Raw genomic sequence first — 25629 nt, forward strand, 5'->3', positions numbered from 1 at the left:
ATATATAGATGCGTTTTTCATTCGGTGCGCGTTGCTATAGATACTATTGTAAACAATGGCGCTAGGAGCTTTGGACCCAACCGTTCTTCCACAGTTCGTGGAGAGAAAAGGTTCGCTGACCCTTCGTAGTGACTACATGAGGTATAATCGTGCTGTACTGAACGACTCGTGGCACGAGGACCGCGAGACAGAGCCGAAAGATTACGACATTACTGACCTGAGCAAGAAGCAAGACCTGCAGTTAGCTACCTACAAGAAGATAGGAGAAGATAATGTGGATATCGACCCTCACGAGACTACTAGTAAAGTTGCTACAGAAGAAGCAATCAATTTGAAGGATGATTACTGTACAAGACAAGTACACAAGCCTCAAGTGACCATGGGTAACTTTAGTTCTACAGTGAGTGATCATATTGACCAGGGAAGACAGCCTGGTGTACTGCCCAGCCATCAACCAGAGCACAAGATGAGATACCTCAATACAACCTATGGTCTTGACTATCAGTACCCATTTGAGTGGGAGCCAGTTCCTGAACAAACTGAGTCTACCCCTGACAAAAGGTATGGCCGCAAGCTTTCCAGCTTTGCTGATACAACAACTCACAAGCTACAAGGAATCAATACATGGCATGATAGCCCAGGGGCAATACAAAACTATGATGTTTAGTGAATGTACTGTAGAAGAGATTTTTATACTAACATGACGTAAACTTGTTCACTAATGAATACAACCAGCAATACAATCAAATCAACAGAATTTTGCCTACATCTATTATTTCTTTGGATACTGTCTAGCTCCAAATATGTTACTACCAACTCTCACATTATTACTACCAGCTTTTATGGCTTCCACATAATCTGCTGACATACCCATGCTCAGCTCCAAATCACTACAGCCTGTTTCCTTGGCAACAGTATCCCGGAAACGTACCAAACACTCAAAATCAGGATTAGGTCCCATGGTATAGTCATGTCCTAAACTACCTATAGTCATCAAACCACACAAGTGTAGATGAGGACAAGTGTCAATCACATGCTTGACTAACTGGATACACAGGTCAGGTTCACAACCTGATTTACTGGCTTCACCACTGGTATTAACCTGTATCATCACTCTCAATGGATTAGGCAAGTCCAGTTTCTTCACACTGGAGTCCAGTACAGTAGCTAGATTGGGACTATCCACTGTTTCCATCATCCACAAGTTAGGAATGGCACACACTATCTTGCTCTTGTTTGACTGCAAGTGTCCAATAAAATGCCATTTGATGTCGTCCAATTGAACCAGTTGGGGATCGTTGGCCTTTTCTTTTAACTCATTAACATAATTTTCACCAAAGTGTCGTTGTCCAGCATGATATGCACCCAAGATGTCAGCCACTGTCTTCATTTTACTAACAGCTACCACCCTTGGCAAGGGTTGGCCTGGTGTGGCTGCTTTCTTTACATCCTCCAATACTTTATGTAGACATTCAGCGATACTATTCCCACTTTTGACCTCGCTTTTGATTGTGCTGGCGTCTGTACCAGCGGAGGTACTGGTAGCCATGAAGAAGTTGTAAACAGGAGGAAGCTTTAAAGTCCCAGGTTCTCTACAGCACAGGGGAATACCCGTATGTACTAAAACATTAGAGACACTAGGTTTTAAATAACGTTGCTGTTGGCACTTCCATCTCGGCTTTCATGATTTAACCCCTCCGCGTGACTCTGTTAAGTAAGATATAGGAAAGAGAAACGAACTTATAAACAGTGAAACGGTAAGTTGAAAAGCCTGATATAAGACGAGGTATTTATTGTCTCAAAAATTGTAGAGTCTATTTGTATATATTGTGTACGCTGTCCTTAGGGTGAATAGTGACCACAATGGCATTCAATGCATTTGCTAACAGACAGGCATCACCTCGTAATGCTAAACTGATACAACAACATAATATGACTGGAAGTGTGTTCGTGGACCGAGGTCTGCTCAATAAACCAGGAGAGAATAACTGTTTTCTCAACTCTGCTATACAGGTATGTGTCTGTGTTCTTAGGTACTGCATTGCACTATTCAGTCAGTGTGTGTTAACTTTATTATATGTACACACGACAGTGTAATGATCTGTATTAATGGCATTAACTGGGGAAGTAGTCTTCCCAGCTGTATTAATGGGGACCTGGAAAGCAAATTCCATGTATCACATAACAGGGTGGAACTTTCTTATTTTCATCTCAGTAACTGCATCCTAGTAGTATTCCATATAAATATTGCTGATGAATAGTGATACATTTCCTGATCTGATCATTACAATCTAGCTGCTTCTGTCTCTATTGTATGCACCACATGAACTGACTGTGTAGTACATTTGTAGTAGAACTTTACAACATCACTTTACATCAGCACATTTGAGTTATAGTGTGATAGACCTAGCTCCTCACCCTCATGGGGGTAAGTCATATTAGTGGGGCAAAACTTTGATAGGTACATAATGAAAACTATTTGGGTAGTTGCCAACTTGCTGGATGCCAGCACACACAACTATTTCAATGTACAGTAAAAGGCCATCAAGTTTGTCAGTAGTAATTGTCCTATCTTGAGAATCTATGTGCTACATCTGTAGGTGTTAAGGGCACAGGCTGTGGGTCTACATCAGTAGCATTGTGTTGTGGTGTGTGGTGTAGTAGGTACGTTTGAGTAAAGGACTGTAAAAGATATATTTACGAATGGTCATCTGATGTTCAAATTCTACATTGTGTAAAAAATATCACATGACTATCACATGTTCAGTATTACGACATCATGACATCATTTCTATTATATCCCAACATGATAATACAGGTATTAGGTCATCATGTACCTGCATGACTGAATGACATTACTAGTGACATTTTGGCACATTGCTGAGTGCTACTGTGGTCTCATTTGTACGACTATTAGTAGTGATTAGAAAAGGTGCCACTTACCTAGTACACTACCTGTACAATTTATGTCACTGGTTAGACATGAGGCATATTTCGCTTGTTATCTTTGAAGAGCAAGAAAATAGCTTAGCATGTGTCTTAGCATGTGTTTACTATTTATGTAGCACACGCATTGATTCTCCATTAGCAGGTATAATATCAACTGTAAAGTGGATATGTACGTTTCACCTGTGTACCTATGTATTGACATGGAGAACGATTTTGGGAAATGGTACATTTTTATTCCTTAAAGTAATTTGTTGTTGAAATACTAATCACCAAAGTGAAGTGATTGCCATCTGCAGATTATTGATAGTGTTGACAACAACATGTCCAAAACTGGGATTAAAATTTCTAAAAAGCATCTCCTACGTACACTTACACTCGACCAAAGATACCGAACACTAATTTCTCCAATAGAACAGAACAATCTCTGAAAAAATATTGAAGTAAGCTGACTGCTTTATTCTAGACAGATCTTTTTCCATAAGTATCCACTATACTGTAGACAGGTCCACGTACAAAAAGATTTTTTCTGCACATAATACTGGTCAAGATACTCACCTTTTTAACCTGCTGCTGCTGCTGCTGCTGCTGCTGCTGCTGCTGCTGCTGCTGCTGCTGCTGCTGCTGCTGCTGCTGCTGCTGCTGCTGCTGCTGCTGCTGCTGCTGCTGCTGCTGCTGCTGCTGCTGCTGCTGCTGCTGCTGCTGCTGCTGCTGCTGCTGCTGCTGCTGCTGCTGCTGCTGCTGCTGCTGCTGCTGCTGCTGCTGCTGCTGCTGCTGCTGCTGCTGCTGCTGCTGCTGCTGCTGCTGCTGCTGCTGCTGCTGCTGCTGCTGCTGCTGCTGCTGCTGCTGCTGCTGCTGCTGCTGCTGCTGCTGCTGCTGCTGCTGCTGCTGCTGCTGCTGCTGCTGCTGCTGCTGCTGCTGCTGCTGCTGCTGCTGCTGCTGCTGCTGCTGCTGCTGCTGCTGCTGCTGCTGCTGCTGCTGCTGCTGCTGCTGCTGCTGCTGCTGCTGCTGCTGCTGCTGCTGCTGCTGCTGCTGCTGCTGCTGCTGCTGCTGCTGCTGCTGCTGCTGCTGCTGCTGCTACAATGAAGTTAGGCAAACGTATGCAGCTGAACCAAACACTTGTGTTCTTAACTGCTATAAAGCTTTTGTTTCTATCAAGTTGTTTTGTTACAGAAGTCTTGTTGTGCAGTGTAGACGTATACTAAGCAGAGCTAAGAACTGGCTATTATATCTGTTGCATTGTTATTATTGTAGGTTTTGTGGCATATTGATGTGTTCAGGAGAAGTTTTCGTCAGCTCGAAGGCCACTACTGTCCTGGGGATGCCTGTATATTTTGTGCCTTGCAGGTACGACCAACTTTAAACTGTTCAGTATAGATGTATTGACATTACAAACAGTACTGTATTAGTCCTGTTCCTCCATAGGCCATCTACACACAGTACCAGTATACTGATCAGTCTTCCATACCTCCTAATGCTCTGCGATCTGCTCTAGCCAAGTGTTTTGAGGTGTGTGTGTGTGCGTGCGTGCGTGCATGCGTGTGTGTGTGTTCACAAATGTAATATTAATGTGGGTTTGGGTTTGGGTTTGTAGTCACAGCACAAGTTTCAGTTGGGTCTGATGGAGGATGCTTCAGAGTGCTATGTGAGTGTATCTTAACAACCAGGTTTAGTAAATAAGTCACTCCCTTTTCCTAGGATGAAATATTGACACAGATACACTTCCACCTGGTTGGTAACCATGACGAGGACACCTGCTCTGTACCACATTGTATATCACATCAGAAGTTTGCAATGACATTACTGGAGCGGGTATGAGTCCTATGACATCATGGCACCTGTTATATTATCATATTCAGAGTGAGTGCAAGTGTGGAGCCACTTCAGAGCCTCTCCCAATGATGCAGTTCATTCATTACTACTCTGTGGCTGCCTTAGTGTAAGTGTGTCCATCTTGTAGATGTGTTTGTCTGTCTGTATGTGTGTTGTGTGTTTGTCTGTTTGCATGTGTGTCTGTCTGTGTGTTTGTATATGTGTCTGTCTGTAATCTGGGAAAACTGGTCTTATTGCCTATTTAACAGTTATTGAAGCTGTGGTTACCAAATTTTTACCAAATTTCACATGCTTTCACCAATTTCTTATCTTCCAGAGCATTGCAAAATTGACGAAAAAAAACTTTGGCAAATGAGGCTTCAACTTTTGTGGGACAATGAACCTCGCGGCAATCGAAGGGAATGCTTAGAAATATCCATGATACCTGTCGTGATACTTCAATACCCATCCTTTCAACATGGCTAATCTGCTCATGTGATTGCTAAAAATAATTGGCGGATAAAACTTTGCAGATTGTAATGCTATTTGCCAACTTTTCACTGTACGGTAGTTTATTCATGTAGCTTTGTGTTCTTGGTGAAAAATCCAATATGCTGTTATGGGCAATAAGACTGGTTTTCCCAGATCCAGTCATATATTGTATGTACGTACTATATAGTCTGTATGTGTGTGTCGTATGGGGCTATGGGTGTCTGTCTGTCTGTTGTGTTTGTGTTCATCTCTGTATGTATGTATGTCCAATGGTACGTATGTACACTTGTCACTGGTTGTGTTACTGTGTACACCTGTTTCTCTACATGTGTCACAGTGCAGAGCTGGAGAAGACAAAAACATCCAACTTGTCGGTGGAGAAGGATCACACACTATTTGCTAAAATGCTGCACAATGCTTATTGCATTGATAACAATAGGGAGTGTCCCAATTATGTGAGTTGTCATGTCTACATGTTCATGATGTCAACATCTCCATGGTTATAGCTGAACTGTCACAAAGCAGTACGACCACAACAGATACTGTTGAATTCATTGGATGTTTGTAAGTACCGCATATTACTAGAGCTGTGTGATAATACTTGTACATAAGTTAAGACAATCACTTTACCTACGTATAATGTGACTGTCGCTGGGAAAGCTGGTCTTACTGCCTGTTTGAAGTATTGAGAAATGTTGGTTTTAAGTATTTAGCATGCTGTAGCTATGTGTACCAATTTTTCACACAATTCCTTACCTTCCAGAGCATCCACTGTACAAGTAGATCCTAAATTTCACACCATTTCAGATAGGCTTAACTCGGGGGTGACTGTATTGGGTGGACAGTGGAGGGGAGAGATTATTTACAAAAATGTGTAGAGATGAATTAGGCCAAATTATGAGCCATTCAGGTCTCAGAACTGGATACAATGAAAGGAAATTTACAGCACAGTCTTTATTCAATGCTGTTGAGCTGTACAGCCACATGTAGCCAGCCACCCCAGGTTGCCAGTGCTCTATTAAGGCCCCCAACTGCTCATACAGGCACCACTTAGCTTGGGAAAAGAACAACAACAAAACCAGACAGCGTTCTTCATCACTTCATACTGTAATTGTTGTTACAGTGGTTACATATGTATTTAGTCTCCCCTAAAATTACATGTGGACTATAGGAGATATTAGTTGGCCTTTTCAGCGCTGTCACAACTAATTGGAAACCATTTTTACAAGTGCTCTACCATCTGACTGCTGTAGATATAGCAGTATTGAATGGAGTTTTGCTATTATCACGCTATATGTGACTGGGTCTGGGAAAATCAGTCTCATCACTAATGACAAAGTTTGATTTTTCACCATGTACACAAAACTATATGAATACACCATCAAATTTCACTACCAAGCTTGAGTGGTCTGCTTTTGCTTGCTGTCCAATAAAAAGAGAGAATTAGGATTACATACAATGTATTGTGTATAGTCTGTAGAGGGTTATATCAAGAGTTAATCAAACAGTATGGTAGTACTATTTACCGTACTGTTTAAGAAGAAATCCCCCCCCCCCCCCAAAAAAAAAGAAAGTGGTATGCACTGCCTAAATTGCTGCCTTTTAAAAATCATTCTAGAGACATCTTACGTGACGAAAACATCAAATGCAGCATTAAAAACAAGAGAACACTTCCAGGTAGCTGGATATAGAATTTTTTAAAAATCATTGAAACTCGATTTTTGTCTGCTTGCCTGCCTGACCACAGTCACAAGCAGTCGCAAGGCTGGAGTCCAAACGAAGCAGCGTATGGCTACCATTTTTTGCCACAATAACAAACTCACCAGTGGCATGTGCCTATTGGGGTTCCGACGAGTGTGTGCCCTCTGTGCCTTGTCTTTTCTTTTATCTTCGACACAGCAGAAAGCTGACTGGAGATATTCTAATACAGCAGTCACCCTAATAGAACAGTCACATGTGTATAGCTATATGCTACACCTGTATAACGAAAAAATCTAACTAAAGTTTTAAATGAAGTATGGATCCAAGTGATAAAAAGTAGTGAAACAAGAGGTGAATGATGGTATTACGGCATATGTCATACACTGTAGCTTGGTGGGAAAATCCCTACTTTGGAATTCAACAAAATAATTGTTATAACATACCAATTGCTGTAATACCATCATTCTTTTTCATACCTTTTTATCGCTTGGATCCCTATTTCATAATTAAATAAGAATTTTTATATACTAGTAATATTAACTTTTAGTTGCATTGTGAAGTACTATTTTTTAAACCGGGCGCGCACCTGGTTTACTGAAATTGTTTTCATAAAAGTGTGTGTGTGTGTGTGTGTGTGTGTGTGTGTGTGTGTGTGTGTGTGCGTGTGTGTGCGTGTGTGTGTGTGTGTACCTACCTACCTACCTATCTACCTTGTACGCACCCACTTGAGCAAAATCGTTAAATGGAAAAGCAGCTTTTACATAAGAGGTAAAAGTTAAATGGAGTCTGTATTAAACTTCTGCACAGGTAAACTTTGCTCTGAGGTGGTTTCTTTTCGGTTGTCTGAAATACGGGTGTGGCAACTCTCCTCCGACTTCGTGAATTACCTTCCCTCATAGATACAATAACGCTTACCAGGATTGGAAACGGAAGTGGGTGCACGTGGGATCCGTGTTTCGGTTACTTTTGGTACATCTTACTACAAAGTAGAGCAGTTTCACTGGATAAAGTAGGCACTACTTATTAGTTATGGCCATGAGACATGCACTCGGCGTACAAATTAGCTTAAATACATACTGGTGAAAAAGATACAAGCAAAAATTTCATCGAGTCCGACCCGCGCTTTTGACTGACACGGTTTAAAAATGAAATTTACAACCAGCAGAAATGTTTTACCTCAGCATATTGCAGTCTAACTGTTCCATTAGTGTGTAATACAACCTGGTGGTGAAGTAGTTGAAGTGAAATTCGTACAGACAGTGAGTTATCTGTACCAATGCAGTAAGGCGAAACACGGATAACATCAAAGGGCTATGACGTAACATTGGGGATTTTGTACACAAATGATGATGTAGAATACTTCCGTTTCCAATCCCGGTAAGCGTTATTCTATCTATGTTTCCCTTCGGGTTTTACAGGCATTTAACAACTGAAAAACACAAGGGTCCCTCATGCTATGAAATTTCATACAACCACTCTGAAATAAATTTCAAAATTTGAAATTTTTGTCAATTTTGGTCTGAAATTTGAAATTTTTGGCCTGGATCTTTTCATTAACGCACGCCCCACTATTGCACAACTCCATATTCCATGGAACGTGATGAGCTGCTGACAAGTTTTTCTTCAATTCAGTAAAGCTTCATCAGTCACAGATACTTATTGCCAACTTTTATCGTGGCAAGTTAACCGAACATCTAATACAAAATAGGCGTCTGTTAAAATAATTATCGTTTTGATATTGTATTACAGCCGCCGGGGTGATTACAGCTGTTCCTTACGGCTTCAGTTGCATTTCTAAAGGCCCTGGTAAAATTTAGAGTTAACCATGAAACATTGCTGATGAACAACTGCTGCTATGTAAGATTTATCTCGCAAGTTATGCAAGTTGCAAGTTAAAGAAGTACGTGGTTCTGATAATGTTGGAGACAAGGAGCAGCTATTCAAGGAGTTAGTGTTCGTCAAAGGATACACTGGACTGGAGAAGCGCCCTGTTTATGTTGTGACGCAGCGGGAACTATTCCATTACCCACCGTTTGGATACACTTCAACTGCAATAGTGAATTTATCACTACATGCGTGTAACTACATCTTACTGGATCATTCAGGAGTTAATTGTAATATTATCAGATATTTATAAATTTATTTGAAATTTCTGAAATTTATTTGAAATTTCAAGTTCAAACCTTGAAATTTTGCAAAAAAATTCCAAATTTCGTACACGATTTTAACCGTGAGGGACCCCTTGGAAAAACAACTTTGCAGGCCTCTTAGACTACCAGGAATAGCCTGAGTTGGAAAGGGGGCATATCCCCTACGTACGCGAACAAAAATGAGGAGCAGCTTTGAGGCTTTGTCGAGAGAATTTGTGGAAAAAAACACGGTAGTCAAACTATAAAACAGTTTAAAAGATACTTCTGTGCATAATGTGTCGGTTTGTTTAACAAGCGCTTCCTTAGCAGCACATAGCAACGTAAGTGAAGAATTACGAAAATTTCATGAATTACAAAATACGAGAATTACAATAAATTAATTGTGTATTATTGCACAACCAAAAACCTATGTAGTACATATAGTTGGTTAATAACATAATTTCAGATGAGTTAGCTAGCTGTATAGCAACTGGTTTTTAGAAGTAGCACATCAACTTGTTACAATTGTGTTTCATTTCCCATGCTACAAGGTAAACAGCAATGATTTCAAAACCATGGGCACAATGATTCGCTTGTACATGTAATTCATCATGCTTTGCACATAAAACCGGTTTACTACATTTGTGGACCCGCTGAGCAAAAACCGGTCGTTTTCACATATTTCTCGAATTCCATTTTATTGCTTCTCTGTTGTCTATAGTAACAAAGGAGTGGACAGCCAAAGTTTCAGCCTTTTGTGATGAATAGTCTATAGCACTAGACAGTTGGATCAGGAATAAATTTCAGCAAGGATATGGCAAATAGATTACAGGTGCTTATTTAATCGATCATAATTCACGACTGAAACGAGCTACGAATACGGAGTTAGGATTAGTCTGTCCACCATGAACTGGCAAATTGATCAAGGTGTAGGGTTTCCCTCTATGTCTCCATGCAGACAAAGAAGAAGGCTATTTCAGCAATGAAATGACGACGGTTAGCTTTGTTTTTACTGCATCGTAAATAAACGCCCATAACTCACATTTAGTATACTGCACAAACACAAAACAAAGATTTTCTTACTCCCCATGAACAGGCAAATCTGATGGTGTATAGGTTTTATTGATGTGAGCTTTTTTTTAGTACACACCAAAGCAATTAAAAATGCATAAAGTAGCATGTGTATTTTTACCCAGTTTATTTCAATACGTTTAAACAAAATAGAATTTTGTGAAAATGGCCGTTTTTTGCTCAGTAGGTCACATTTGGGATTATTGTTGAAACTCCTTTACATTGCAATGGCATTATTATCAAGATTTCATTTTTTGTATGATAATAAAGTGGCTTCAAGCTTACCATCATAATTGTCACACAGCTTTAGTTGTTACCATAGTGATGTATGCAGTTCTCACATGATCTTGCTGGTACAGTGTGTGTAGGATTGATATGGGACTCAGACCAACCAACAGTGAGACTAATACAACTATTGACTGAGTGTATTGGACTGTACATTAAACTGGGAAATGTGAGTATACCTGTGTAGTAGTAACCTGTACATGTACGTGTGTGTGTGTGTGTGTGTGTGTGTGTGTGTGTGTGTGTGTGTGTGTGTGTGTGTGTGTGTGTGTGTGTGTATTGACTTGCAGCATCTGAGTAGTTCACCAGGGCTGGTTCACTGCTCACCATGCTAGCACAGTGTTGCGTGCGTGTTGTGTGTGCATGTGTAACAGAGACGAGAAAGACAGAGAAGCAGAGAGAGAGAGAGGCAGCATAGCCAAGCAGCTAGAGCACCAGCCTGATAATCTAAAGGTTCCAGAGTTGATGCCCAGTTAAGCCCAGCCGTTGTTGTTTCCCTGAGCAAGAAACTTTACTCACACATTGCTCCAGTTTACCTGGCTGTTTAAATGGGGACCTGGCAAACCAGTTAACACAAGGTCTCCATTACATTAGTTACAGTAGGTACACATTGATGTTATAGCTGGGTAGGCTGCTTCCCCAGTTGACACCAGGTCAGCTATTACCAACTGTCCATATGAGGTGTCTATGATACAGGAGCACTATTCCCCCAGAAAGATTTCCATCATCATTGAGTTTGTACTGTAGGTACCTGAATACTACACAGATGTTGCAGTGTTTTCGTGACCATGAATATACCTTTGGCTTTGCTATTTCTTCTGCTATTGTTGTACTGTACATACAGCCTGTATGTATGTTAGAATATACTCTGTCATCTACAGCTGTTTGATCAGACACTGACCGAAGAGTCAACACAAAGGCAGTACAGTTTGACGGCTGTTGTCACTTATTATGGTAAACACTACTCCACATTCTGTTACCATGGTAGCCACAAAGAGTGGGTGTACCTGGATGATGCCAATGTTAGAAAGGTGAGTCCACCACCTACAAGAAGCCCCATGTGACCCTGGGGCCTCAGCTTCCCTGTGTGTCCATACAATTAAGTGTAAACTCTCACAGTACATTGTAACTACATACGTTTACACTAGTGTTGTTTTAGTAATGCATTTGACTTTTAGTTTTAGTTTTAGTTATAGCTGTAAATAGAAAAACATTTTAGTTAAAGTTTTAGTTTTAGTTACCATCATTAATTAATATATTTTAGTTATATTTTTAGTTTTAGATGCTAGGTTTGTATAGTATTAGTTAAAGTTTTAGTTTTAGTTAGGTGTAGGCGAACCTCCCTTGTTTCCCTACTTTTTTCTATGATCCCTAATCAACCTTAAAATTCCTACTTTTTCCTTAAACTTGTTTGTTTACCATTATTATGATTGATGAACCTGTGTATACTGCTTCAAAAGAAAGGATGGCACCACAGGTAAAACGGTTTTCATCTGAACGCGCCCCAGCTATCAATAATGTGAAGTGACCATTGCACTGCTTTGTTCAGCCCATTACACAGCACTACAAACGAAGGACAGTACGAGAAGTGCCTCTGCAATCAATCCAGTCACCATGAAAATACGGACAATTTGCTCGCCCCTACTGACTCGAAAGTGAAGTGGCTATTATGCTTCGCTTACTCCTATTTTCTGCCTGTTACACAGAGTTACGTTATAGTTAAACCCTACCACAAGTAGGATATCGTAGGATATCGTTAGGCGAAGCCTAGGTGTTTATAACTAGATATCCTATAAGTGCAGGTCAGGTTTAACTAGCTTCTATCCCACACTTTGAAGTAGTCAAGTTAATAAACAATGTGTTAATAAGCATGTCAGTTGTGTATGGCTTAATTGTTTGCTGAATATGTAGTTTTATAGTGTGTATGGCTTCAAATTTTGCTGAATTTGTAGATTTTATGGTGTGTATGGCTTCAATTTGCACTTCTTTTAACTTAATATGTAATTTCCATATATATATATGTATGTACTGGGGTTTAACTACCATGCACTGGGGTTTAACTACCATGCACTGGGGTTTAACTACCATATATACCACTTTAGTGTGGGCGTTCAAAGGCGCCGCTCGGTTTTCCCGGGCAATATCATGGGAAAGCGGTTTGCCAATGACTTTGATACCCAGCCAGTTCAAAGAATCAATGCGCTTTGACTTGTTATATTGAGCGACATAGAGCTTTGTATTGTGGGACTCGGTTTTGTAGAGGTTGCTAAGCTTAGTACATAGGCTAAGATAGAGTAGTTGGTTGTTACTAAAGGATAATGAAGGCACAAAATAATTGTTTGGGCGATTGTGGATGCGTATTTCTACCCACCGCGTATCAGCCTTTGAACAGACCATGGAACAGCAAAGCTACTACTGCTACTTTGAAATAGGTTAGTAACTTACAGTTCTAAGTACTTAACTTAATATAATAACTTACTTACTGTCCCAATAGCGGAGTTAGTTGGCTTAACTTAGTACAAAAATGATAACAATATAAACTCCATCCCACAATCGAAAGTTTTCTAACATTGCGTGTTGAAGCATAGTAACGTATATTAATGACATTTTAACGTATGGACAACGTTTTGATGGCTATTAACCCACGCTATTAAAACCACAATCGATCTTCAGATGCTACTGTATAAAACAAATGGGATGAGTTCTCATTAGTTCTTTCACCTATTAGGTGAGTACGCCCCAAGTGATATATATCACTTGTATCATGGCTGCTTGGGATTTTGCTGACATATACACCCGCAGCCCTCGGGCCTGCGGCCCTCGGGCTTTGGGTGTATATATCAGCAAAATCCCTCACAGCCATGGTGTATAACTATTACATACGTACTCCTAGTTTTTTTACTTTGATGTATGGATTCATAGTATAGCGGGTAGCCCCCAAAATTGGCAATATTGTGCACTTTTTCGTAAAGCCACGAAACTTTCCACATAAATAGTACTCTTCATGACATGCATTTTTAGATATAGTGCCGTCGCTGAGTTGACCTTTGGTGACCTTTACGGCCATTTTTGTACAGAAAATTGATCATTTTTGTCTTTAACTCTCTGAGACAATAATTAACTTGATAAAACATGGTACCAAACAAAAGATCTTTCTGATAGAAACAATTTGGTTTCTCAATTGGTGATTTCATTGCAAAGTTATGATCATTTTTACTAGCGCAAAATTTGATAAATTTACCTGCCCTTGAGATGTGAATTACCTGTGGGCAGATAATTATACATAAATTTATCAAATTTTGCAACTACAGTGAAACCTCACTTAGTGGCCACCTCAGTAATGAGGCCACCTCATTATAGTGGCCAGGTCCAGCAAGTCCAAACGTATTTTCCATTATATTACATTTATTTAATTTTCCACATGCCACAGAACCAAACTAGTAAAACTAATACAATGTTCCCTCAGTAAAGAGGCCAGCTAAGCAGGCAATCAAGGTATCACTACAAAAGTTGCTGCTCTTAAGTGCGTATTTTAACTACCGAAAGCGGTACCCATTATTCTGGCTGTATACTTCATGCTTTTCCAACCATTATGTCTCAAGTAATGCTGGAATATTTTGGTACATTTCTACCTTTCTCTGTGATAAACCCTACATAGTGTGTTTAGATCAATTGTAGCTACATTGCTGTTACAGCAACTATAGGCAGTTGCTGGTTTGTTGAAAACCTCAATAATAAGGCCATTTTGTTTTATGGCCGCATTAATGAGGTTTTCGGTAATAGGGCCACCTCAGTAATAGGGCCACTTATGGGTCCCATTGGTGGCCCTATTAATGAGGTTTCACTGTAATAAAAATACTCATAACTTAAGAATGAAATCACCTATTGACTTCAAATAAAAACCAAGTTGTTTCTATCAACAAGATCTTTATTTTGGTGCCATGTTTTAACAAGTTAATTAGTGCCTCAGGGAGTTAAAGACAAAAATGATCAATTTTCTGTACAAAAATGGCCGTAAAGGTCACCATAGATCGAATCAGCGATGGCACTATATCTAAAAATACATGTATTGAGGAGTACTATTTATGTGGAAAATTTCATGGCTTTATGAAAAAGTGCACGATTTTTTGGTTGTACCGCTAGTGGGATAGAAAAACAAAGAACAGTAGCTATTAGAAGCACCTCTGCAATCAATCTATAGTCATCACATAAAATACAGACAATTCCTGTTTACGGGAAGCCATGCATGCATCACGCTACTGTGAATTGACACCTTGGGGCTGTCAGCAAAAAGAAATGGTACACAAATGAGAACAAAGGTAAGTTCATGATGTGTGCATTGTATGTACTGCGGTATGCCAAGGGCACATCTTGGGACGAAGCGACATCGAACAGTGAAGCAGTTTAGTTCATAACCTTAGCCATTATTGAATTACGCTTGCCTGATGGCATCAGATATATTAAACTTTGTAACAATCTATTGGAAGCATTTAGGGTTGTATTGAATGAGTTACTCTCTAGAATTCCTATGGATATAATTACATGAAAATAACAAGGAGAAAACATCCTGACCACCTGGTAGACTCCTGTAAGCGTTCAAGCGTAAATCAGATGGCTGCAGGTTCGAGTCCACCTAGGTCCAGTCATGGATTTTTTCTCCTTTCTCCAACTTTTCAAACACAGCTAAAATCTTTGAGCAGGCTGTAGGACCAGGTGCCCTACAGACCTTCAGCACTTGTGCTGTAAAGCATTAATAAATAAATAAAAATGAAGCTGGTTTTGGGTGATATTTTTTGGTAATAAAACCCAAACCTCCATGATCCCTAATATACAGTACTGCCGTACTGTATGATTTAAATTCATAAGTTAGCTGCATTCTGCTTGAAAACATTGCAGTAGTAACTTTTTAGCATTCGAGCTGATGATTATTAAAATCTTCATAGCAGTTTATCATGTTGTAGTTTGTTTATCATGTTGTAGTTTTAGTTGCTTTAAAAGCTTTTATATTGATAGTGTGTGCATAGTGAATAATTAGCTATTTGTTCATATGTTACTACAACATAGCAGAGTACTTTTAGTTTTAGTTCTAAACAAGCAACAAGTTATAAAATTGTAGGTGGTAAGTACTTTTAGTTTTAGTTCTAGTTATTTGTAAACATTAAGTAATAGTTTTAGTTTTAGTATAAGTTTCCATGTAAAAATTAAGGAACTTTTAGTCTTAGTTTTAGTCTTTTGATTTACTACTGGTCACTGTGCAGTATTTACAAGTAGCTTCAGTTTTAGTTTTAGTTTCAGATAACTGAAAGTATAAGCCCCAACTAAAGCTACTTTTAGTTTTAGTTTTAGTAACTAAAACAACACTAGTTTATACTAATAAGGTACACCAGTTGACAATGGAGCAGTCACTTTTAGGGTTTAGTTAATCATCAAAGTCCTTCTGTACTGTTGTTGTTTGGAATTTCATGCAAGTATTAAAACTAAAGGTGGACCAATACCGATACCAGTATCGGTATCGATGCCAATACCAGTGGTATCGGTATCGGTAATACTATGTACAGATACCACAGTAGACATTCACCACTTTTATTAAACCATCTCTAACTAAGTTTCCAGTAGCTAATAACTTAGTTGAACTAATCAGTAATTGAGCTAATAAAGTAGCGAAACAAAGCCTTTGTTACTCTTTTCCAAGTATTGCTGCAATTTCTGCGTGTGTATTCTAATATATTAGAGCACGTGAATCCTTTGTAATTAAATGGTAGTGCAGTTGTTCCTCAAGAAATAAGTTTATGACTACTTGGCTTGCTTTTTCAGGTTGAAAAGCTGTAACAAACACTGTACAATTATCGGCCACCTACGCAATTAATTGCCTTATCAATAAAACTAGAAAACTACCTCAAATCAAGGAATTAGTAATCCACAATGATGTTTATCATGTTTAGCTGTTATACAATGAATATTTTTGATTGAACTGAGATCAATCAAGTACTGTGATATTTTAATAGCTAGCTATGTATCACAACAGTGAGATTTCTATAATAAACTTGTCTAGGCTTCAATGCATAGTATCGGTATCGGCAAATAATTTCAGTACAAATACTCGTATCGGAAATATTGGTAAAAAGTGGTATCGGTCCATCTCTAATTAAAACAATCATGTGGTGTGGGATTATTAGTAGATTATTAGTAGATTACACTGCACATAAGTCCCAAGGCAGTACATTTTGCAGAAGTCCTTGAAATCATTCACTATATATTTTGTGCATGCAACCTCCACAGACAAGGAGCTTGGTCACAGTTTATTACTACACTGTGCTTATATTTGTTTCTCACTGGATAAGTAATTGAAACCCACAGCCAATAATTCATGTTGGTCACATGATGCAGGTTGGTCAGAAATGGAAGGATGTGAAAGATTTATTCAAGAAGGGTCACTACCAACCATTAATGCTAATATACACCTATGCTGATGCTAAGCCGATTAGTATTGAAACTGCTCCTGTTGCTAAGATTGATGGTAAGGGAGAAAATGCAGACATACACTGCATTACATAGTACCAGTAAACATGTACACACACACGTGTGTGTGTGTGTGTGTGTGTGTGTGTGTGTGTGTGTGTGTGTGTGTGTGTGTGTGTGTGTGTGTGTGTGTGTGTGTGTGTGTGTGTGTGTGTGTGTGTGTACATGTGTAGTTTAAGGTTGATCTTACACAAGTGTTGTTATCTGTTTCCATAGTAATGCAGTCACAATCATCAAACACTACAACAACTGCTAGTGTCACTACAACATCATCTGACCAATTAGGATTGCAGACCAATGCCACACCCACTGAGAACATGATAACAGGAGGGAAGGACTCCAGCCAGCAGGTCATTATCTCTCCTCAGCACAACAAAACACAACACAGTGTTGCAACTAACACTGCACCTAGGGAATTGTCACCTGCACCTGTCAGAAATAGCCCCAGGGCTTCCCCTAGAGGGATTTCCCCTGTTGAAGAGAAACAAGAAGATTTGATGTCATTTGAGTCAGTTTCTTCCCAACTGATTGCTGCTGCCAATCATACTCCATTTCCAAACAACAAGACGTATTCTGGGAATCTATCAGTAACAACTGGTATCCAACCATCTTCAATGCCTGCACGTCTGACTGGTGATCGGAATTCCTATCCACATTCCAATGTCAGTTCCAGTCCGCTAGTTAGTGATGATTTGATAGTGTTAGATACTGTGAAGGCTTCAGAGTTAATGAAACACCAGGTTCCCTCCAGTAATAAGATTGGTCCATTTGAAAAGGACATGCTTGTCGTGGAGAATAGAGCCTCAAACAACAATTATTCCCACTCACACATGGCAGCAGTTACAAACAATACAGGAGTGGCTACCAGGGTAACCAATAATCCAGCCAATAGTAACACTACACATTTGTCACAATCATCACCACGACAACAACATGTTAGTAGGGCTTCCCCTCACATTTCCACCAATCAAATGATAGCAACCCGAGGTGACCAGTTATGGTATCGTGATGGATTTGGAGTTAGCCATTCAGATGTAAGATGTGTTGAGGCCATGCAAGCATGGGTAAAAGCTGAAATGTCATTGGCTAAAGGGGACAAGGCTGTCGCATTATTAGCCTACAAGAAAGTATCAGGTGAGCATAATATAGGGTATGTTCTTATCTATTAATGCTCATTATACAGACACACTTCAGTTAGCACTACAAGACCCAATGACAGCAGCTAATAAGGCAAAAGTCACTGCTAAACGTAATGAAGCAATTAAACATGCTGATGAGCTAAGGCGAAGCATGGAATCTGACAAAAGGTGAACAGCATAAGATTAAAGTTGTGTAGGATATAATTTATTCAGGGCTGCTGAGAGAATGTAGGAGGCCCAGGGCAACTTTAGAATTTGGGGCCTCTATAACTGATATGGCTAGGTAACACGTTTAGCATCTGGGGGGTCTGGAGCATGCCCCCCCCCCCCCCCCCCCCCCAAGGAAATTTTTGAAAATTAGACCCTGTAAGATTGAATATGAGAGTGATTTCAATAGTTTATCATTGACTGTTGTATTAGGGTGACTGCTCTATTAGGGTATCTCGAGCTTGCATATTAGTAAGCTTTCTGCCAAATGAATACCACCTAGGAAATTTTTAAAACACCATACCATATGCTAGACTGAATTATAAGAGTATCTACTATAACTGAATACTTGCTGTATTGAGATGATTGTTCTATTAGAGTATTTTGATCTTGATGTAAAAGTCACACTCTGTAAGCGCTAATTCTCTAACTGTTTTCTGGACCTTTTTTATTGGTTGGATTCCAATCGGATCGGTACCATTCAAATCTAAAATTTAAGGCGAATCTTTTGATCCAGGATTGGTGGCGATTCGTTAAACTAAGGGAGATAGTCAAGATACCCTTTAAACCACCATATGTACCTGAGGGAGACACGGATTTGTCCAAAACTTTCTGGAGATCCTTATCATGTTACTAGCCTTCCCCATCCCAACCTACACTAGACGTTTCTCTCCCCTGTGGACGACAGAATAAGAAATGGAAAAATCGAGGCCATAAAATTTCAAACACAAACTCCTCCCAGGTTTTCCCCTCGATTAGCTTCAAAATTTGCTAGACCACCAAATTACAGTGTCGGTTTTTGAGCCTATCATTATGTGCTAACCTTGGTTGCAAAATACTTATCACTGTCAATGGCCATTATAAGTTTACGGTATGCATATAAGGCATTCTGGTATACACGCGTTGCCAATAGAAGTCATATGATGTCATGTTTTAACTATCTGAAAGCTTAGAATCACTTTTTCGTGATTTGCCAATCACATCAGCAAATTTGATCATGTGATCTGGTGTGTACGTTATCATCCGGCAATCACACCCACCAGTATAAAAGGATAGTTCCGTAGTGGGTTTGGCAAATCTACGAGCGATGATCACTCCTAACAGGCAGCTTGACAGAGACTACACAAGAAAATCTTGCTGGCAATACACACTCTGCACCCTGCTGCACTGTCCACTACAAGGATAGATGTCCCGAGGCCTACACCACTGTGCGCTAGACGAAGTATAGCTACTGCGACACGAAGACAAGCAGGTCAGAGACTATGGACAGGCCTAAAACGGAGCACACCACTGCAAGGGAGAAGGAATCAGTAAAAAATAGCAGAGTTTCATAGTGGATGTGGCAAGTTAATGAGCGATGGTCACTCCAATCAGGCTGCCTAACAGACTATGCAAGGAAGATTTGCCTAAAAGACACACTCTGCACCCTGCACTACTCTAATAGAACATACATCTACCTTACCAGGGGATGAATCGTGGACAAGATCATGAAGTTGCTATTGCAGTCTTCAATGTGTAGGGAGACACATTTTCACACTCCTTGGTTAACTCTACAGGGACAGCTGAAACTTCCAGAAGCTCTATTAGTTTAACTACCCTAATAGAACATACATCGCGATATCTGTCCTATAGTATGTTCACGTTGAGCTGAATCCTCAAAAACATTTAATAACTCATGGATACAATTACACACTATCTTGAAATTTGGCTCATTTGTAGTGCTACTTGACCCGCTAAAAATATTTCAAAATCTTTTTGTTCAAATGTTTGACATAATATTTACAGCCAATCAGAATTTTCACAATACATTTCCTATGGGGAAGCCATATAAATACAGTGTCCATTATAGCTCTTTCCCGAACTTGTAATGGAGCCAAACCGTACGTGTCTGTTGTTGACACCTTTGCTGTTACCAATAATCATCTGGTTGCAGTGTTGAGAGTAACGCGTTACATAAGTAACACGTTACATAATATTATTACTTTTGTGATAACTAAGTAATATAATGAAATATGCTATGAAAACAGGTAATATAACTCAAGTTACTTTACTTACTAATGTAACGCGTTACCTAAGTAATATAGTTACTGTAACGGATCTAATATAACGTAATATTATTACTACAAGTAACGAAGTTACTAATCTTGTTAGTAATCCACTGTGTAACGCCTAGCCACAACGAAGTAATGAAGCCTACTGAATGAAGCTTATTCACCAGCTTCTTACTTATAACCAAGATTTGCACATTGCCCAACAATGTAATCATGTCACGTGATAAGGTGGTAGTTTCACACGTGACAGCTTACGGCTGTGGACACAAAGTAATATAATATGTAATATTATTATAGTTACTTTATTTTTTGGGTAATATGTAACTGTAACTAAATAGTTCTGTTGCATATAATATGTAACTAGTTACTTATAAAAAGTAACTGTCCCAACACTGTCTGGTTGGCTGAAATGTTAACTCTGTTGAGAAAAAGTCCACTTTTAATTTTTAGCTGTTTTTCAGGATTCAGCTCAACGTGAACATACTATAATAGAACACACACGACCTCTAATTGAGCAACCACTCTTCGTATGAAGGATTCACCTGGGCTATGCTGATACTGAAATATAACTCTTCTCTGTCCAAATACACATGCTGGTGTTGACCTTCTTGCTCAGCACAGCCGATTAACCCATACTTAATACTGTACTGCATACACACTTTGTCATGCAACACAACAATACCATGACTAGGATTTAGAAATGGAACTCCAATTCAGTTAATCTAATAGAAAACACAATCTAACTAAATATAAACCACTGTATGTGACAAACGCAAGTTGAATTAGAATATAGCTCATCGTGGTGATGCACCAACTATTGAACCTCATACCACACTCAGACACTTTATGTTACCGTATAGCTGGTAATTTAAGGTTTTTATTTTCAGATATTTCGAAAAGCCCTTCTTCTGCAAAAATAAATTCCAGAGATCCATCCTTTCTTCGAAAATACATTCCCACAATCAATAATACAACGCTAGTGTGCGCACACATGATTCATTTCTTGTAGCGTTGACGTGTTGTTTGAGGTGAATGTCACTTTATCGATATTTCAAGCCGATGGCTAAGAATCTGCCAGATCCAGAAGGACCATTATCAGATGTATTACCATCATCTACTATTAAGGCTGCTAATGATGCTGTGATGGCCACTTCAAGACAGCTCGAACAAGCACCCAAATCTAGTAAGCTTAAGAGAGGGCCGTACTTATCGCTTACTGGAGTACAACAAACACAGGTAGCAAGGTATGCTTTTTCGCATGGAAACCAAGCAGCAATTCGTCGTTACAATGATGAATACTCCACTGATATTAAAGACAGTCCCCTTAACACTTGGAAGTCCAAGTATGTTGAAGAATTCGGTCGTAAGCGAGATGCTGGGGAATTTGAAGAAAACGGAGATATTGTTGTACATTCAATACCACAAAAGAAGAGAGGCAGGCCACTACTTTTGGGGAACGAGCTGGATGATAGGGTCAAGAAGTACATCAAGGATGTACGGGCAGCTGGTACTCCTATTGATACTACAGTTGTTATGGCAAGTGGAGAAGCCATAGTGAGGAGAACGAATAAAATGTTGTTAAAGGAGAATGGTGGACCAATCGACATCACTAAGTCTTGGGCAAAGTCACTACTTTCGAGGATTGGTTATGTTAAATATAAGGTCTGTAGCACAGCAAAAGTAGAGCCTTTACAGTACGAAGAGCCACAAGGGCAATACCTTTTAGACATTAAGGTTGTGGTTAAGATGGAAAACATTCCAGCTGACTTGATATTGAATTGGGACCACACAGGTATCAATATTGTTCCAGGTTGTCCATGGACAATGTAAGAGAAAGGTGCCAAGCTTGTAGATTGTGTGGGGCTAGACGACAAACAACAAATCACCACTGTGATCTGTGCAACACTAAGTGGATTTTTTCTGCCTTTCCAAGTCATTTATCAAGGCAAAACACCAGCGAGTTTACCTAGATATTCCTTCCCTGAAGATTGGAATGTGACCTACACCCCTAATCACTGGTCAAATGAAGAAAAATCCCAGGAATATATTACTAATGTAATATTGCCGTACATAAACGGAAAACGTAGTGAGCTAAAGTTGCAGGATGATCAACCAGCATTGGTCATTTACGATGAGTTTAAAGGCCAACTTACAGATGCCGTGCATTCTCTCCTTGATTCAAACCACATTTATGTGGTCAAAGTACCCCCAAACTGTACTGGGCGCTTGCAACCGATAGACTTGGCTGTAAACAAGTCAGCGAAAGACTTCCTTCGGAAAAAATTTCAAGTGTGGTACTCCCAGCAAGTTGAGAAAAACATGAGAGAATGTTGCTAAAGTAGTGGATACAAAGATGTCAATAATGAAGCCACTGGGTGCTAAATGGCTTGAAATGCTGTACAATTATTTGCAGCAGAACAAAAGTCTAGCCATCAATGGTTTTAAAGCTGCTGGAATCAGTGATATACTACAACTTCCTCTATAGAGTTGTTGTTATATACAAATACTGTAAACATACTGAGACCCAATTCATTGTAATTATGTATATCAGTATAATTATTACAATTGCAACAATTTATAATCAAAAACAAACTGTGAGCTATGTATAGTCAGTTATGTACAGTTAGTTAAGCAAGGGAAAAGAGTGATTTTCTTCTGTTCCAAACACTGAACTAGATGAAGTCTCATTAATGCTTGGTTGAAATGCAGTGCAGCAGGGTCCTTTCCATAGCAAATAGCTGCTGCATTAGCTATAGCATATACACCACAGCCATTTGAACCTAACTGTTTAGGGATCACAACAGCTGTGGGTTTGGCTAAGGATCCAAAGAGGTTAGTTATTAGTAGGGCAGTGTGATCATCTACGCTATCAAAAACTGAGTCATAAACTTTTATACCACATGAAGTAGCTTTAATAGATGTAGCAGTGATTCCCATGTGAGTGCACTATTTGAACTCTCTCTTGCTCAAAATTTCCTTTTATCTTTTTCTCCTGTATGAGTGTTGACTGAAACCCTTTTACGTTTGGAAACTGTAACCTTAGAACTTGCTGAGCAAAATTAATCACCAAGTCATTGAGTTCTTGTCCATCCATAATAGCATCTCTGTCTTCTAAAGTAAGCTTTATACCCCCTATACGCATCCACTGTACAAGCTTGCCAGCAGGTACTGTAGCTGCAGACAATTTTCCAACACTGTCATCCTCTGCTCCTTCCTCAATCTTACAATACCTGATAATTCCACTGTACCACCAGTAATAGTGGAGTTAGTAGTGAAGTTAGTAGTAGAGCTAGTAGTGGATCCAGTAGTTGAGCGACTGGTAGCAGAGCTAGTATTGGATCCAGTAGTTAAGTGACGAGTTAAGTGACTAGTGGCAAAGCAAGTGGAGCTTACTTCGATTCCTGCATGGCTTTCTGTAGTATCCTTACTGTTAGTGGAAGGAGTGACTTCCACTCCAGCGATATCTTTCGTAGGAATCGAAGCTAACTCCAGCAGCTTTCTTGTCACCTTGACGCGCTCGTCCTTTGAGAAAAATCTATACTCTCACGGCACATCCACTCCACATTGCTCTAGATCTTGTGAATACGGCCTTGGCCCAGTTACACGACAAATGATTGATCCAGAATGAAGAAGGAATATGTAGCAAATGTAAGAGATCTTTCTTGGCACGTGGCCTACTATACTGGTGCCGTCCATAACAGCCACTGCATAACGATCTTCTCTGTTATGAGGTTCAGGAAAGCAGGGTAATTCTGATCCAATTTCAGCTGCCCAAATATCCTTGTAGACATGATACCCACGTACTACAAAGGTAATAGCAAACGCCATTTTTGATAATTTGAACACATGAGAAATCCAAGTAGAAATTTCTCGAAATTAAAACCTTCGAAATTTAAATTTTTCAAAAATTGATTTTGGGTGTTTCTGCGAAAATTTCTGTTTCAAAAATAACCAGCTATACGGTAGTTCATGCAACATCATCATCCAAATGAAGTAGAGTACATCAGTCCCAATTGTGGCATTTGTCTGCCACTCAAAACTAATCTGTTTTGTGTATGTGCATGGTTGTAATGGGACAAATCTTGATACGCCACCTTCATGAAGACTGTGTCGATCTCTGCATGTGTAGAGCCTGTAACTGGACACATGCATCTTGATAAGCCATCTGCGTGAGTACTGCACAGATGCGCAGAAATTCCAGTGCACAATGCCAACCTATATTATAACTATAAAAACTATGACATCAGTCACTCTTTGTTGATGCAAGGTCACCAACATTATAGCTAGATGTTAGTGCCATACACCATTGAAGAAGCACATCAGTAGCTATGCCAAATCATGTATGTAATGATGTGATTACTCCTTGATCATTAGTAATGTTCAAATTTAACAATTTCACACAATGATACTTAACAATTGTCTTAGTATCAAGCGCATTTTGCACGGGTACAACTAGTAAGATGTTACAAGTAATGATTTGTTGCACCTGGAAATATACTCGTTACTTATTGAGTTTGCTGGCTATTAGATGGTATCTCTTACTGAGGCTTCTTGTGTCTTCAAGTCTACAGGGAATATTTACACTGCTGTATGTTAATTTTTTTTTTTGTATGTGTGGATAATGTAGCTATTGGGCAGCTATGAGGCCCCTTACAAAGTGGGATCCAGGGTAAAATATCACAGTTGCCCCCCCGTCAGCGGCAGCTCTGAATTTATTGGCTATAGTTAGCACACACCTGATCCCTTAATAAATCTTGTTGCATGAACTAATGTTTAGTAGTGCTGTAAAGCTAGAACTGTTTATGTGAGTTATGTGGCTTTCAAAATATCCTGTCTTGAAATTACCCAAGTTTAACTGGTCTTCTTAATGTTTTTACAAACTGTAAATAAGTGGATGAATCATTAAAACATCACGCAGTAGTATGTATATATATACATGGTTGATTTTGTGGTAGTTATCATGTACTTACTGATGGTACTCATGTTTGTTGCTAGGCAAAAACAGTCACACACACCCCCTACAAGTCGACAACAACAGTGTAAGAAGTGTGGTCAGTTTGAGTGTCAACCAAACAGTGACCTGTGTGGCCCATGTGAGCTGAGGAACAAGTTGACGCAATGACATCACATTACATGTTTATCATGTGACTATTAATGATGTGTTGTAATTTGTTTTGTTTAGCACATTTTTAATTGTGGTGATAATATTGGATGGCTAGAACTGCGAAGGATTGGGTAGAGAATGAGGTTAGCTAATCAATTTCTATACAAAATAAA

General features: G+C 39.4%; 3 protein-coding genes across 4 annotated transcripts; 2 read left to right on the plus strand and 1 right to left on the minus strand.

Moving 5' to 3' along the window:
- The first annotated feature begins 7 nt into the window (after window positions 1-7).
- On the plus strand, window positions 8-716 carry LOC136259609 (cilia- and flagella-associated protein 95-like). The gene has a single exon (XM_066053089.1). The coding sequence runs from the start codon at window positions 56-58 to the stop codon at window positions 665-667; it is 612 nt and encodes a 203-aa protein (XP_065909161.1). The 5' UTR covers window positions 8-55; the 3' UTR covers window positions 668-716.
- Window positions 702-1640, minus strand: LOC136259608 (pyridoxal phosphate homeostasis protein-like). The gene has a single exon (XM_066053088.1). The coding sequence runs from the start codon at window positions 1547-1549 to the stop codon at window positions 773-775; it is 777 nt and encodes a 258-aa protein (XP_065909160.1). The 5' UTR covers window positions 1550-1640; the 3' UTR covers window positions 702-772.
- LOC136259606 (inactive ubiquitin carboxyl-terminal hydrolase 54-like) lies at window positions 1607-25562 on the plus strand. Of its 2 annotated transcripts, none has more exons than XM_066053085.1 (15): window positions 1607-1786; window positions 1847-2013; window positions 4201-4293; window positions 4372-4455; window positions 4541-4591; window positions 4645-4758; window positions 4806-4885; window positions 5588-5705; window positions 5757-5814; window positions 10511-10605; window positions 11318-11467; window positions 16824-16953; window positions 17172-18089; window positions 18139-18262; window positions 25348-25562. In XM_066053085.1, exons 2-15 carry the CDS (start codon window positions 1864-1866, stop codon window positions 25472-25474), a joined length of 2292 nt encoding a protein of 763 aa, XP_065909157.1. In that variant the 5' UTR covers window positions 1607-1786; window positions 1847-1863; the 3' UTR covers window positions 25475-25562. The 2 variants fall into 2 exon arrangements, with proteins under 2 accessions (XP_065909157.1, XP_065909158.1); XM_066053086.1 differs by having other exon boundaries at window positions 1612-1757.
- Window positions 25563-25629: the final 67 nt, after the last annotated feature.

The sequence above is a fragment of the Dysidea avara genome, chromosome 7 (assembly GCF_963678975.1).
Source record: "Dysidea avara chromosome 7, odDysAvar1.4, whole genome shotgun sequence".
Taxonomy (NCBI): Eukaryota; Metazoa; Porifera; class Demospongiae; order Dictyoceratida; family Dysideidae; genus Dysidea; species Dysidea avara.